Genomic DNA, 14,747 nt, shown 5'->3' on the forward strand with positions numbered 1-14,747 from the left:
TTATTTTATATAATTTTGTATTATAAAGTTATCTTCCATATCCAATTGTGCCTTGTATGTTAAGAGGTGTTATTGAGTTTAGGTTGTAAATTAATGAATTATCTTCAATAAAAGAAAAAAAATTACATCAGGTACTTTAGGAAGTCCTATATTTCACTATTTTACTTTATTAGATTGTAAACAATGTAGGCCATGGGATTTGTTTTCATTGCTGTTGTGGTTTGTGGAAAAGTTGATCAACTTGCCACGATCACCTTTATTTTAGCTTAATCAGTTCTGACAACAACGAGTGGCTCATCTGAATAGATGACTTTTCCTCATTATCTTATAGCTGAATTGAATACATCATTTGTTGTTTTTGCTACCTTTTGGGTGGATGCTGAACATTATTTAAGAAGAAAACTGGACAAACAATTCAATTTCAGGAAAAGGACATTCTTATGTGTTTTGAAGGTAATGAGAAGGAAAAAAGATATTATGTTCTTTGTACAGTTAATTATTGTACAGTTAATTCTATTTTTCATTCACAAGAAGAGATGGTCGGACTCCAAACCTAATTTTGAACATTTTTATCAAGAACAATATGGCACCACGATACATTTTTTTTTATTAAGAATAAGAAGGCAATCAGATTTAATTATATGTTTTTGATAAATTTCTTTTGGACCAATGAGAATCTATTCTTATTTTGTATTACTTTTTCTCTAGATATATGTGTATATTGTTTATTGTATTTTGTACCCTTGGCATGAGCAGTTTTGTATATATTGTTATTGTACTTATATTTGGGGTGGCAGAAGCTCAGTCCATAAGGACTTGGCTCAAGCCATGGACCAATTACTGAGTGTGAACTGGTAGCTGGAGTGATGCCAGTTTGCCTCTTGGCCACTGCCAAGGTGCCCTTGAGCAAGGCACCAAACACCCAACTGCTCGGGGCGCCTGTTAGGGGCAGCCCCCTCTCTGACATCTCTCCATTAATGCATGTATATAGGTCCTGTTTGGGCATGTGTGTATCATGTACTATGTAAATATAACAGAGTGAAAAAAAAAAAATTCCCCTGTGGGATTAATAAAGTGCCTTTCTTCTTCTTCTTCTTCTTCTTCTTCTTCTTCTTCTTCTTCTTGTTATTCTTATTCTTATTCTTCTTCTTCTTCTTCTTTCTAAAATAAAAAAGTAAATAAAATAAAATGAAATAAAATAAAATAAAATAAAATAAATTTCAAAAAAACTTTTCTTTAAAAAACAGCACCTAGTATGCTGGTGGCAAAGGACGTTAAAGAGGGACACAAATACCCCACACCTCACCTCACCTCCATACCATTATTGACTCACAGTACACCTGAACTGAATGGACTGTAATGCTGTGCAACATGCTGCCTTCCACTGTGTAATTGTCTGAAATATATTAATTATTTATTTAAAAAAATATTTTTGAGAGTTAGATGTTCTTTTAACATGGTCATGGAGCATATATAATATATACTGTATTTGTATTCTGGGGGTATCGTTACTATGCAGAGGGTAGTTTAGTTTATTTATTGACTACACTGAAGGCGCTTTATATTTTAATAATTTATTTATTTATTGTGTTGAGTTGAATGTGATACTTATTTTGTACTGTAATTACCTGGTGCCTTTTCTACCTTTTTTTTCCTTTCTTAAATTTGACTCGGTGTAAACTGCTCAGAATTCCAATGTACTTAGGTGCAAATGGCAAATAAAACTCTTGAATCTTGAATCTTGAATCTGGGGTGTTGTGGTTGTGATGCTCTGACGTCATGTAGGTGAGGTGACGTCAGACAGGAACCAGTGGACGGGTGAGCTTTGACAAATCAAGATGGCGTCCCACGCTGAAGCAGGAAAGAGATCTCAGTATAAATAAAACTCTCTCAGGCGACTAGTTCACAATCTGAGAGCCAGCTCGACAAGACGGTCGTTCAGGATTCTGAAGAAAACCAGACGGAGGAGCAGATATACAGGTGAGAGACGCAGTCAGTGTGTGTTATATGAGGTATCAGTGGTTAGTTTGATGGGCGGTGGCAGCAGAATAAAACAGACAGGCCACTGAGGAGCTAGCTTAGCATGTTAGCATGAGCGGTAGCTTCTCACCAAAACACATTAGCCAGCAGCTAGTGGTGTTGTCAGTTAATTAACTAATTGGACCTTTATATCACTGAAATTACCACCTAATGTCACACCACACGATGACTTCTTAGCTAAACTGTCACTGTAAGTTAGCTGTTTAGCCATAATAATGATAGCTTAGCTTGTTGCTAATTAACACTGTCATAACTTAGCTCACTCACACTAGCTTTATCCATTGCGAGCAATACATGACAGCTGGGAGTCTTAACACTTGCTATTTTATCGTGCCTGTAAATGTGATTAATTGTAGTTAATGCGATCTTTTTAGTTATATATGTATTAAATACAACGAGATTCACAGTTTGCCACTTCTGAGGCAGATAAAAACATATAACAACAAGGTGCAAAACAGAAACAACATGTAAAACACACAGTTATAAAGCAAATAAAACAGGTAGATGTAATAAATTAATATAAACAGAAGAACACTGTCATATCTTAGCTAACTAACACTAGCTTTATATCATACTTTAGTTCGCCTGATAACAACATTGCGAGTAATACATAACAACTAGGAGCCTTAACATTTGCTATTTTATCGTAAACTTGCCTGTAAATGTGATTAATTGTAGTTACTGCGATCTTTTTAGTTATATATGTATTAAATACAACGAGATTCACAGTTGGCCACTTCTGGTCAGTGCTTTAAAACAAATACGTGACAAGACTAAACGAGGCAGATAAAAACATAACAAACAAGGTGCAAAACAGAAACAACAGGTAAAACACAGTTATAAAGCAAATAAAACGGGTAGATGTAATAAATAAATATAAACAGAAGAACACTCATATCTTAGCTAACTAACACTAGCTTTATATCATACTTTAGTTCGCCTGATAACAACATTGCGAGTAATACATAACAACTAGGAGCCTTAACATTTGCTATTTTATCGTGCCTGTAAATGTGATTAATTGTAGTTACTGTGACGTTTTAAAGTAGAAACTGTTCAGATCCGTCTAGATTAGCTAACACAACTACGTTGGCGAGTTGTCCTGTGCTGTTGATGATATCTGAAACATTTATACTAACTAAATTAAAAACACAAATAAAGACATCATAAATAACGAGATGCGGTGTTCTGACTTATTCAGATGACTAATGATGTATCAAGTCTGACAATTTTGTTATATCAAATCCGATATAGGTGTTGGTAAGGAATCATAATGTCAGAGAAGTCCTGCCAAAAGATGTTACGTTTTGTACTCTGTACTCCAACCTTGAAATAGCTACGCGGAACAGCAACTTGTGGTGGAGGTGTGCTAGATAACATTATACCTGATTACTATGAGATACTAACTAGCCTTTAGGGTGGCGTTGACTCTAGTTACTAGAGCAAAAATCTGTTTAAAATGAAAGTAAATCTAATAGGGAAATAACTCTTGGTCACGAGATGCCTCTTGATCATGTGTGGGCCATAACTTAGCTAAGTAAACACTAGCTTTATCCTACTTCAGGTCGCCTGCTAGTAACATTATGAGCAATACATGACAGCTCAGAGGTCTTGAAATATTTTTTTTAACAATGTCTTTATTGTTTTTTTTTGTTATACAAACATCAGCATTATTATGCAATATATTCAATACAGGATTTACTTTAACAAACATAACATACCCCACACACCCACCCCGTTCTCTCTAAACTTTTCCCTTTCTCACAGGGTCAAAATCAATATACAGCTTGACAGTATCAATCATACAATTAAACAGTTAAATGGCACCTCTAACAAAATGAAGATACACATAAACAGAAAATAAATATATAGAAAATACATAATAAATAAAGATTTTCAAAAACAAGAGTCCATTCCCTTCTGAGGGTCTACCACTGATGTCATTAAATGATTTCCATATTTCCTCATAAACACCCAGTTTGTTTTTCAATGTATATGTTATTCTCTCCATTGACATACATTGTGCCATATTTTTAATCCAAGCGCCCATTGTAGGTGCATCGGATTTCTTCCGGTTAAAAGCAATCATTCGTTTTGCCTGCAATATTGGGAGGTCTTGACATTTGCTATTTTATCGTAAACTTGCCTGTAAATGTGATTAATTGTGAACTTTTCGTTATCATTTTAAAGTAGAAACTGTTCAGATCCCCCCCTAAATTAGCTAACACAACTATGTTGGTGAGTTTGTCCTGTGCTGTTGGTGATATCTGAAACATTTATAGTAACTTGACTCAACTGTACTCCAACCTTTTTTTATTTTCCAATTTTTTAGTTAACCAAATATACAAAACATACAAAACACAAACTCACACAAACATGGCTCCAAATTCCCTCCCTATCCCACCCACATACAAACTGAAAACCATACTCAAAAGGAGTGTAGGCTGGTTAACGATCAATTGATTTAAAAAGGATATAGAAAAAACAAATTAAATACACAAATAAAGAAATCATAAATAACAAGATGCGGTGTTCTGACTTATTCAGATGACTAATGATGTACCAAGTCTGACAATTTTGTTATATCAAATCCGATATAGGTGTTGTTAAGGAGTCCATATAGGTTAAATAGGGTTGCCAAATCTTCAGAAAGGTGTTGTATTCATTTCTCAGGGTATTTGTGATCTTTTCAAGTGGAATGATGCTGTTCATTTCCAGAAGCCATCTAGATATGAGGAGATGGAAATCAGACGTCGATGTAATTGCTATACACTTCCTGGGGATGCATAGAGCTATTTCTAAAAAAAAATTTGAAAGTTTCTTAAAGGTGTACTAATGACTGTGAAATTCCCTAATAAGCATATTTGAGGATCCAATGGGAAGGCAAATCCTATAAGTCTTGTCATAATGTCAGAGAAGTCCTGCCAAAAGATGTTAAGTTTTGTACTCTGTACTCCAACCTTGAAATAGCTACGCGGAACAGCAACTTGTGGTGGAGGTGTGCTATATAACATTATACCTAATTACTATAAGATACTAACTAGCCTTTAGGGTGGCGTTGACTCTATTTACTAGAGCAAAAATCTGATTCAAATGAAAGTAAATCTAATAGGGAAATAACTCCTGGTCACGAGATGCCTCTTGATCATGTGTGGGCCATTTCCATGGTCGTTGATGATTAGCCAGACAAGTATGATGACGATACTGAGGCTAATTGATGGTGTAACTTGCAGCTCCCAGGTTAGTGTAGTACAAGTATCCTGCCTGTAGGTTGCATTTTTTTTTTACATAGATCTGTTTTGAATTATAGATTTCCACGTGTCCTTTCTGACCAGTGATGGTACTATTCAGCAGATTTGCGCTGTAGTCTTGCTCATTTTTTATTTTTTCATACAAGGATTCAAGGATCATTTATTGTCATTCTGCAACACAGGGTTGTACAACAAAATGCAGTTGTAGTCCATTTATGCTACACTAGAAAAACAAGACAAAAAGTAGGGACAGCAGTTAGGATCCCAAAATAAGCCACAAATGAGCTGTAGGCACAGTAACTTCAGTCTGACGTGAATGACAGGAGATATAATCCAGTTTTTAAAAATGTACTGTAAAAAGTTTTAAATTACATTGTGTCACACAATTGACTCTGTCTGAGTCTACTACACATAACATCCCTCACTATATTAAAGGGAGCATCAATCATCACCATTCAGTATACATGCATTGGTCTTTTTATCTTTTTATACATTACCTATGTTAGATACAATGACTAGATATTCAACATTTTTCATGTTTTGTTTTAACTTATGTTCACATATTGTGGCTCATACAACAGTAGTGCATTCCTGGAGTGCATTTTTTTAAAATTTGCATCTGGAGAAATGTTAAAAGCAGCAACAAAAACAAGGTAAATTCTCTAGGGCAGATAATCTGACCGGCATCTTAGCATTAAAAATTCGACATCGGGGTAACATTGTCCATCAACTTTGATGTTTGAGCACCAAGCATCATTGATATAACCACAGAGTCCGCCTCCTCTCGTCCCACCGGAGTCCTACGCTCTGTCCTGCAGTCCACCTGTCATATACAATAGTTTTATCCGGTATGCCACAATGGAGCCAGGTCTCTGTAAAGTTGTGCCCATAACAGGGTCCGATCTCCCGTTGCTGGGTTAGCCTGAAGTCTTATTTCATCTATCTCATTTTCCTGTGATTGGACATGAGCTGGGAGCAGGCTGGGTAGTGGAATAGCCTTCAACTGGGCAATAATGAATCCCATAGCCATATTTTAGGATCCTTATAGATACCCATTATTGGTCTCTCTTTGGTGAATCTTTAACTAATACAAATAGTAAATTTTACTGGTAATTAGTGGAACTGTTCATCTGTCCAATATTAATGTCTCAGTGAATTAAAGCATGTGTTAAGCAATTTTCTGAAAACTTGGGGGGCACACAGACTACAAAATAAATTCAGTGAAACACAGCATATCGCATTATACTATTTGATTATCAGTTGCTTATGTGTAAGTAACCTGTTGCCCACCTACATAAATAGACGCAGAGCCACCCTGCATCCTGCCGCAGTCATCTGAGATAATTACTCGTCTCTCTTTAGCTTGCTAGATGTTCACATTTCTTTACCAACCTTTCATTTTCTTTGTCTTGATGCTATTTTGTGCTGGGTGGGTAATGTACAGTTGGCATGCGTGAGTTTGTTTTGTGGAAATGACTGGCTAGTCTCATATGGGGTGTCGGTGAGATTCAGATTTAGTCAAATGTAAGCCCACTAAAGAGCTGTAGAGTTGGCTGTTGACTTTCAGCAGTATAGGGAGTATTTTCAAAGCACATATCAGTGAGCTATTTAATTCAGTGTTTATTTGAGCTTATAGGAGTTTTAAGTACTTTTTACTAACAAATCTGCCTGTTTCAGCTGTGAAATGGATCAAATCCATTACTTTTTCTTCTGAACATCAGCCTACACCAGCACACAGATCAAAGTTCTGTGTTCAGCAGATTTGAAAACAGTGGCTTCTCTGTGTTGATAATGTCAGCCATTGTTGCCGGGCATGACCAAATAATGGGATTATGTGACTTGAGATGCAAAGCAGTGGAATGTACAAAGCCAATGGGATAGTGAATAATTTCAATTTGAATGGAAAAAATTATTTGCACTACCATGTGATTAAAGCGTCATTGCTGATATGCTTTGATTAAAACTGTAGGACCGATTTCTGAGCTCAGTGAAAGACGTTCTGTAAATATCTGAAACTGCTCTGTCAGATGAAACGTCACGCCGGAAGGCAGCAGGTGGAAGAAGGGCTTGGGAAATACACCTTGGGCTGTTGTCACACTGTGGCACCTTAGTGTGTTTTTTTTTTATAAATTCATTGACATATGCCATGTAAATATTAACTCTCTTTGATATTTAAAAAACGTGGCACTCCCACTTCTCACTAACTTTACACCTGGTGTTCTCACGTTATATTTGTTTTCAGAGTCTCTAAATGGCTGCGAGGAAGTCTGGATCAGATGCATACAACAATGGTGAGTGAGGACCTATTTTTAATACTTTCTTGTTTCACTGTTTGACTACACTGATGATTTGAGTCGTGAGTTGAGTGTAGGTTCAAGGTCTACTGGTGCCTGTAGTTCCAGTGTCTATTCTTCTAATATATGCTTACTTTGGGTTTTTTTTGTACATAGGACCCGTCAGCTACCTTGATGAAGTTCCCTTCAAGATCAACGACAAATTCCGCTGCCCAGCCAAAGTGGGGCTGCCTGTCGGTTTCTGTCTCCCAGATTGTGGCTCTTTGATGTTGGACTCACAGGTTAGGCACAAGAAAATATGTTGATTTTGCACCGGTGTTATTAGCTGTGTTATACTGCACTTACATTCAGCATCCTCAGCAGGCCTTAACTGTGCTGACCTACAATATTATGGCACTGATCATTATAGGGCCTGTCCTCTGTCCTGCAGTATTAATGTTATGTTTTCAGTCATGCTGGAGACCAGAGAGAAGGCATACATTTATAGTAATTTAGATTGAGAGGTGTAGTAAATTACATGCTGTCAATAGAGTGAAAATTTGGTGTCAGAAGTTATTTCAGTGGATGCTAGGCATTGAGCATACCTCCTTTTAATAAGTACCTTTATATTGTTTACAAATTACAGCAACCTACATTTTTGAGGTTATTTAACTTATGTTGTATAAGTTCTTTTGATGTTGTATCTGTTAAGCTTGTGTTGAAATGTCATGTGGTTCTTATTCTCATGATTATTCTTGTTTTTTTTCTGTCACTCTATGTGGCCTCTTTGCCCATCTTCCTCTCTTCCTCTTACTGCGGTCTCAACAGTATGACTTTACTTTGGAGAGGCGAAGTGTGCGCTGGGGGATTGAACTGGCTGAGGCCAGAGCAGCAGAAGCCAGAGCAGAAGAGGCAGCAGCCAAGCAGGAGGCAGAGAACAGGAAGAGCTTGGCACAGGCCCAGGACAGTGATGGCGGTGGAGGAGGGAAGAAACCCCGGTCTGCCGCAGAGGACCAGGACCTTCTACCACCAGCGTTGAACCCCGTCATGGCGGGGCTGAGCCATAACGACATCCTCACTCCACTGCCTGCCTCATGCCTTGGCCCCAGAAAAATCCAGCCTAGCACTCCCCAGCTGCACAGCCTCAACCTAGCTGACTTTGAGCGGGAAGAGGACCCCTTTGACAAGCTGGAGCTCAAAACTTTGGACGATAGGGAGGAGCTCAGGAACATCCTCCAGAGCCAGCCCCAACCTCAACCTCCCCCCTCTGTATCCCCACCAGAGGTTTCCCAGATCGGGTCAGGGTCACGTGGAAACAGCCCGCCTCCTCCCAGCACCAACACCAGCCTCACAGCTAAACCTGGCTTTACCCATAAACCCAACGGGTTGGTTGCCTTGCTGGACATGGACAGAGTTGGGCACCCTGGGAGAACAGGGTTTGACACAGATGATCGGCCCTGTAACATCCGCTCGCTCACCTTTCCCAAGCTCTCTGATTCTGGTGATCCAGAGCCAGTGAGGTACACCCCACTCCCTGCACCCATCCCTGCTCCCCGACAGAACCTACCCAATGGCAGCCCGCCGATCGTACCCGTGACCCAAGTTATTGTTGCTCCTGAGCCAACCAGCTACACAAAGAGTGGCATACCAAAACCGGTGAGCATGAGATTACATACTGCCTGACTGAGGCCATGCCCAGACAGAGCGCGTTTTGCAGGAGGAAAACACGAGGCGCACTGACTGCCTTTTTGTTGTCTGTTCAGACTTAGTGTTTTTTGCAGTTTGCGTTGTCTTTTTTTCAAATATTGTTGCTAAGCAACCACCAAATGAGTGCAAACAGCACCTTAATACAAACCATGGGCTGTACGCTACCCAAATAGTTAATAGTACAGTTTCAATGAATGAAAACAACTTACCCAAACTCTTAAGTACTGCAATAATTTGCTTCCTGTTGTTTTCTCTTCAGATCATGGTAACTGCTGTTGGTAAAGTCAGATAGCTTTGGGTATCCAGCAAAAGTCACAATAATGAGAAAAAACTGCAATGGCGTTTTTCCGCTAGGAGTTGAATTTTTTTCAACTCGGGGTGCTCCTGTAAAAATGCGAGGCGTTCAGCAAAGTCATTGAAAACAATTACAAAAACGCCGCCCTAGGCTGCTGAAACGCGCTCTGTGTGATCAGGCCCTAATAGTGTGTACAGTTTGTGTGGTGCATATAGTGATGTAGATTAACCCGTAATGGTAAATAAGGAATTGCAGGAACCTCATTGACATTCTTTCATGTTTTTACTCCAGGCCAACCTGGGGTCAGGATCCACCGGTCTGCCGTGTGGCGGGGCCCTGCTCAGCATGACCCCCAGTGAACGCCAGTGTGTGGAAACCCTGGTGGGCATGGGCTACTCTTATGAGGGAGTCCTGCGGGCCATGCAGAAAACAGAACACCAGAACGTGGAACAGGTGCGACACCCTCTCGCCCCAATGCGCAGCAATCTGGATTCCTAGCCTATTCTCTGTTCATTGTTTGTGTGCTTGTGTAATTCTGTTCAGTGATGCATCAATGCAGTACATCTGTACATATAGCCTTAAAATATAATAAAGTTGTTTTATCACACGTTCTGTTGTCTCACACGTTATGGCAATAGATCTGCTTCTGTGATCTGAAAAGCCAATACTAAACAATATGGCCTATCCAACCATGGTCGCATGATAATGGTATCTCTACTGTAGCAGTAGATGTGGGATAAAATATAAGCAAAATATAACAGGTTCAATTGGGTTGGTATGAATGGTATTTTAAATGATGAACTAGCATTGGGCATCACAAACTTATAAGATGCAAGGCACATACAGCATAAAGAGAACAATAAATTAACCCTACAGAACATTAACATTAATTAATTTCAATCTACAATATTATATTTTATTGTTTCCTCAAACAATTAAAAAAAACCTCATATTGGTCTTTTAGTTGTCTTTTATGTAATGCATAATTTAAGCCTCATTAACAACGTGATGTTCAAAGCAGCCACATAATAAACATGTACTTATTGTTTGTCTGAAGGTACTGGACTACCTGTTTGTCCATGGGCGTCTGTGTGAGCGGGGATTCGATTCAAGTGCAGTGGAGGAATGTTTAGAGATGTACCAATGCTCAGAGGAAAAGGTTTGTGCAATTTGCTATCAGCTAACTACTCCTTAATAATATGCATTTGAAATAAGAGGGATACCGCTACATCACCCTATCTTTTGACAATTATGATAGTGTATAGATTCGGGTTTCACTAGATATAACTTTGTTTTTTTTTGTGCTTCTGTGGAGATCGTATTGGAGTCTGAGTTGTGGTGGGGGCTGGTTGTTTGTTGCCCTTAGCGGACTCCATTTCTAACCGAACGTTAGCTATGGTTGCACACTGTTAGCCCTGTAGTGGAGCTGAAAATAAAGGCACTTGCGCACATGCATGACATCACATCTGTTGGATTTTCCTAGAAAAACAGCCCGGGTTCTTCACAATAAAAGCAGTCTACAGACTGATAGAGGAAACTCAGAAAACTGTGGAAGGTCTCATTTTTTAGGTTAGATTACAACAATGTGTGAACGTCACACATTCACATCTAACCTAAATAATGTTTATACGTGTAAAGAACGTCCGTACAGTCCCTTTAATACATTATATAATCTATCATAGTTTTATTTTTCTTCCCAGGCCTTGCAGTTCCTTGAACTAATGTCAAGATTTCGCGAAATGGGATTTCAGCGGGAAGCCATCAAAGAGGTGCTGCTGGTCCACAACAATGATCAGGACAAGGCTCTAGAGGACCTGATGGCTCGGGCTACAGCAAGCTGAGCCAAGCTAACCAGCCAACCAAAGCCCGGCCCAGGGCTTGCCTCCCGCTACTACCCAACACAGCCCCTTTCCTTCTGCCTACCCTATCACACCATGCCCTGCCCTTGCCCTGGCTGTGGAAGGGACAGCTGGGAGACAGTTGTATTTCTCTCTGTGCTAAAACGTATTGTGTCTCAGCACTTCTTAAAGACTGTGTGCCTAGAGTGGAGGGGGTCAAAAGTGTAACTTCATGGTGGTGTTTTTTTTCTAAGAAATGCTGGGCTTAGGTTCCAGGATTTTGTACTGCGAGGGGATTCGAGGATGGGAAGAATGACTGAGCTGGAAAGGAGAAACTGGAAGAATTGAGCCGTGGCGTTTTTGATGCCGTTCTGATTTGCTTCCACTTGCAAGAGACCGACTGCAGGCAAAGCTGCAGGACCGAACGGGGAGCTGGAGACCGGCTCTAAGTACATCACAGAAAAACCAGTTTGAACTCTTGAAACTCCCAAACGACTAAGCTGCCATCTTCCACTGCTCTGTGCAGACCTAGTAAATGGTGGCGGGAATCAGGGGGCCCTGAGGAGGCTCTCTTCAAACTGAACCAACTAACATTAAAAGTCAAAAAGAAGAAAAAAAACGAAAGCCCAGTTGCCAGACAGACAACCGATTCAAGAAGTGCCCTCTCTGCTCTGGTGCCCTGCACCTGGTTCTGATCTACTTTATTCTTTCATTCATTCATGTCTGTTTTTCTGTTCAATTTGGGCACTTTTTCATAACAGAAGATTCACTTTCTTTGATTTCTGTTTTTTAGGAGCTGCATAATAGTCACTATAACTCAGAACATAAGATAGTACTGCCCCAGTACGCTCTTCAACCTGCACTGGAATGGCCTGTTAAACGAGTGGTGGAGAAATGGGGAAAGTTCCTCTGTAGGAAATAATAAGAAACATCCCATAACTCACTGGCACTGACGTGTCACATACTGCACAGGCACACACATGTTTCATAATTATCATCTTATTTAAAATAGTATACTGATACTTTCATTTAAAAATAAAAGAGTTTGATATGATTATGTAAGATATGTTAACACACAAAAGCGATGACGTGTTTAACTGTCATGGACTTCTGTTTGCAGACTGGAAAAGAGTGAGTGGTTGAAAAAAAAAAAAAATGTAAGTGAGGGCTGTTTTTTCAGCCACATCACAGTGCAATAGAGACATTTCATATTGTGTGACCGTTGGCACTTTGAGCCTCAAGTAATTGTCGGGAGATAAGGAATGGTCTTCAAGCCTTGCTAGAAATTTGTTTGTAAAGGTTTGAATTCATTGATCGCACATCATTTATTCTCTGTAATTGGATTTCATGCCACATAATCTAATCAAACATGACTTTGGTTTATTGACTTGTCCACTTTCTTTTCTCACGTGTAACATGAAACAAGTGTTCATCTTCATTATAGGTTTGTTGCTATCTCCACAGTCTTAAAAGGGGAATTAACAAAAGTCACAACATGTCAAAAGCATTTCCCCACATGTTGATTGGGTGTAATTGTTTAAAAGAAGGCCATTTATTTTTATAATATGTGTCTTGAGTTCCATGCTACATATGTTTTTAAAAAGCATGGCCGCTCAGTTGCACCAAAGGTAAAGATGGCAGCAATGTCCATAATCTTGAGCTCTGTGGTACTGGTGAGGATTGTGGGAGGCATGGCAACAGATTAAGGGCTTAAAGTTAGCAAAATGTGATTTGGAGACCTGGCACTTTGCTTGGGGCAGGTCCAGTACTTTGTCCTATGTTTCACAATTACAAAAAGACATTTTCTAACCAGCAATCTATTTTCGAACAACCCCTGGTTTGACAAATGTATTTATAGTGTGGTTTATTTCCAATACAGACATAATATTACTTGTTTAATGGAAAACATTCACTACCAAGTGTCTGCAGAATATAGAGTACCACTCAAACCAGACGAATGAGCACGTCTGCAGCAAATAAACCAAACTTGCAAGCATCCCGCAAACAAACATCCCAGTGTCATGTTAGACCTAATATCCTTATCCAAGCCAGCGCTTTGTCTGATATATGTGGTTGACATGATCAACAAATAAGTGTTTTCACCCCGTTCTGTTTCTAATTGCCTTCCTTTTTTATTTACTGTGATAAAGAAGAAAGGTACAGTTACTTTACAGACAAACACACAAGTGGTATTATTGTCGCCTTACGTAACTCAAGTGTGGTTTCCTTAATCATACATAAAGCAAGTTCATGTCCACTTGCCTCTCCTCTGACAGCCACACAAGTTGGAGTGAAAGCAGTATTGCAGGTTCTGGACCTCCTCCATCAATGCCTCCTCCCGTTTCTGTTACGATCTCCTAGTTGTGTGGGGATGAAAGGTTCTCATTAATTTGGGCATCATGTTTAAGGGTTTATATATCAGATCCACCTCTAAGACACAGCATAACTGAACACGGGGCTCTAATGATATAATAAGAGGTGGCTGAGTTGAGTGTTCTTTCCCAAGCTCCTGAAATGTGATTTGCAAAAATGTTCAATTTTCTCTTGAATGATTTGGAAAAATCCTCACGATTAAATGTGCACATCTTTTCAGTGGTGAGACTGTTGATCGTTTCTGTTGTTGCTTTTTGATCTTAATTTAACATTTGTTATTTCCTCAACATATTAGATATTTTGACATGAAGCTGGTGAGGAAGTACAACCTCCTCCTGCTCCTGTTTTTTTCTCTTCTACAGCAAATGCATTTTTATTCTCTCGGTTTACAGCAACAATGCAGATGCATGTCCATCCAGGTATTGTCAGTGGCAACTGGAAACATCTAACTGTGTGGCCTAGTAGTCAGCAGAAAAAAAGACAATTATGCATCAGAATAGAGGCCATATTTAGTCTGCTTGAGCTCACCAGGGTTAAGAAACAAAAGTCACGTATAATGTCTGTAAACAGCTGTCTGAGTTAATCTCCTACATAGTGCCCAGTCAGTCGTCTGTATGAGTTCAGATTTCCATGTCAGCCATGTCTGTGTGCTCATGCAAATAATGGCCACCTTTGGAAAAATCCAGGAAGCAAACTCTCTGGAGAATTTATAATATTAGGATGTACGATATCTTCCCTTTAGCGTGAGGTTGTCCAGGCGGCTACTAGAAGTCCTAAATGTTCACTGTAACAGTTATAAATATATTTTATTTAACCTTTATTTAACCAGGTAGTACTCATTGAGAGTAAGAATCTCTTTTGCAAGAAAGACCTGGCCAAGACAGCAGCATTTAAACATACATTAAAGTTTCAGACGCCACAACATAATACAAATGCAAAATAAATACATAACATAATATCATACAAAACA

The 14,747-nt window shown here is 39.2% G+C and overlaps 1 protein-coding gene across 1 annotated transcript; it reads left to right on the forward strand.

The window, feature by feature from the left end:
- The first annotated feature begins 1,793 nt into the window (after nt 1-1,793).
- ubap1 (ubiquitin associated protein 1) lies at nt 1,794-14,010 on the forward strand. Its single transcript, XM_074628811.1, has 7 exons — nt 1,794-1,980; nt 7,534-7,582; nt 7,742-7,866; nt 8,393-9,220; nt 9,858-10,019; nt 10,624-10,725; nt 11,267-14,010. The coding sequence occupies exons 2-7, from the start codon at nt 7,543-7,545 to the stop codon at nt 11,405-11,407; spliced, it is 1,398 nt and encodes a 465-aa protein (XP_074484912.1). The 5' UTR covers nt 1,794-1,980; nt 7,534-7,542; the 3' UTR covers nt 11,408-14,010.
- Nucleotides 14,011-14,747: the final 737 nt, after the last annotated feature.

This window comes from Sebastes fasciatus, chromosome 1 (genome assembly GCF_043250625.1).
Source record: "Sebastes fasciatus isolate fSebFas1 chromosome 1, fSebFas1.pri, whole genome shotgun sequence".
NCBI classification, from domain to species: Eukaryota; Metazoa; Chordata; class Actinopteri; order Perciformes; family Sebastidae; genus Sebastes; species Sebastes fasciatus.

Bases quoted from the DNA above. Each gene is read 5' to 3' on its own strand.
- ubap1 (XM_074628811.1), top strand. From the start codon at position 7,543: ATGGCTGCGAGGAAGTCTGGATCAGATGCATACAACAATG. The intron at 10,020-10,623 runs GTGCGACACCCT...GTTTGTCTGAAG, and splicing joins AACACCAGAACGTGGAACAG to GTACTGGACTACCTGTTTGT. The intron at 10,726-11,266 runs GTTTGTGCAATT...TTTTCTTCCCAG, and splicing joins ACCAATGCTCAGAGGAAAAG to GCCTTGCAGTTCCTTGAACT.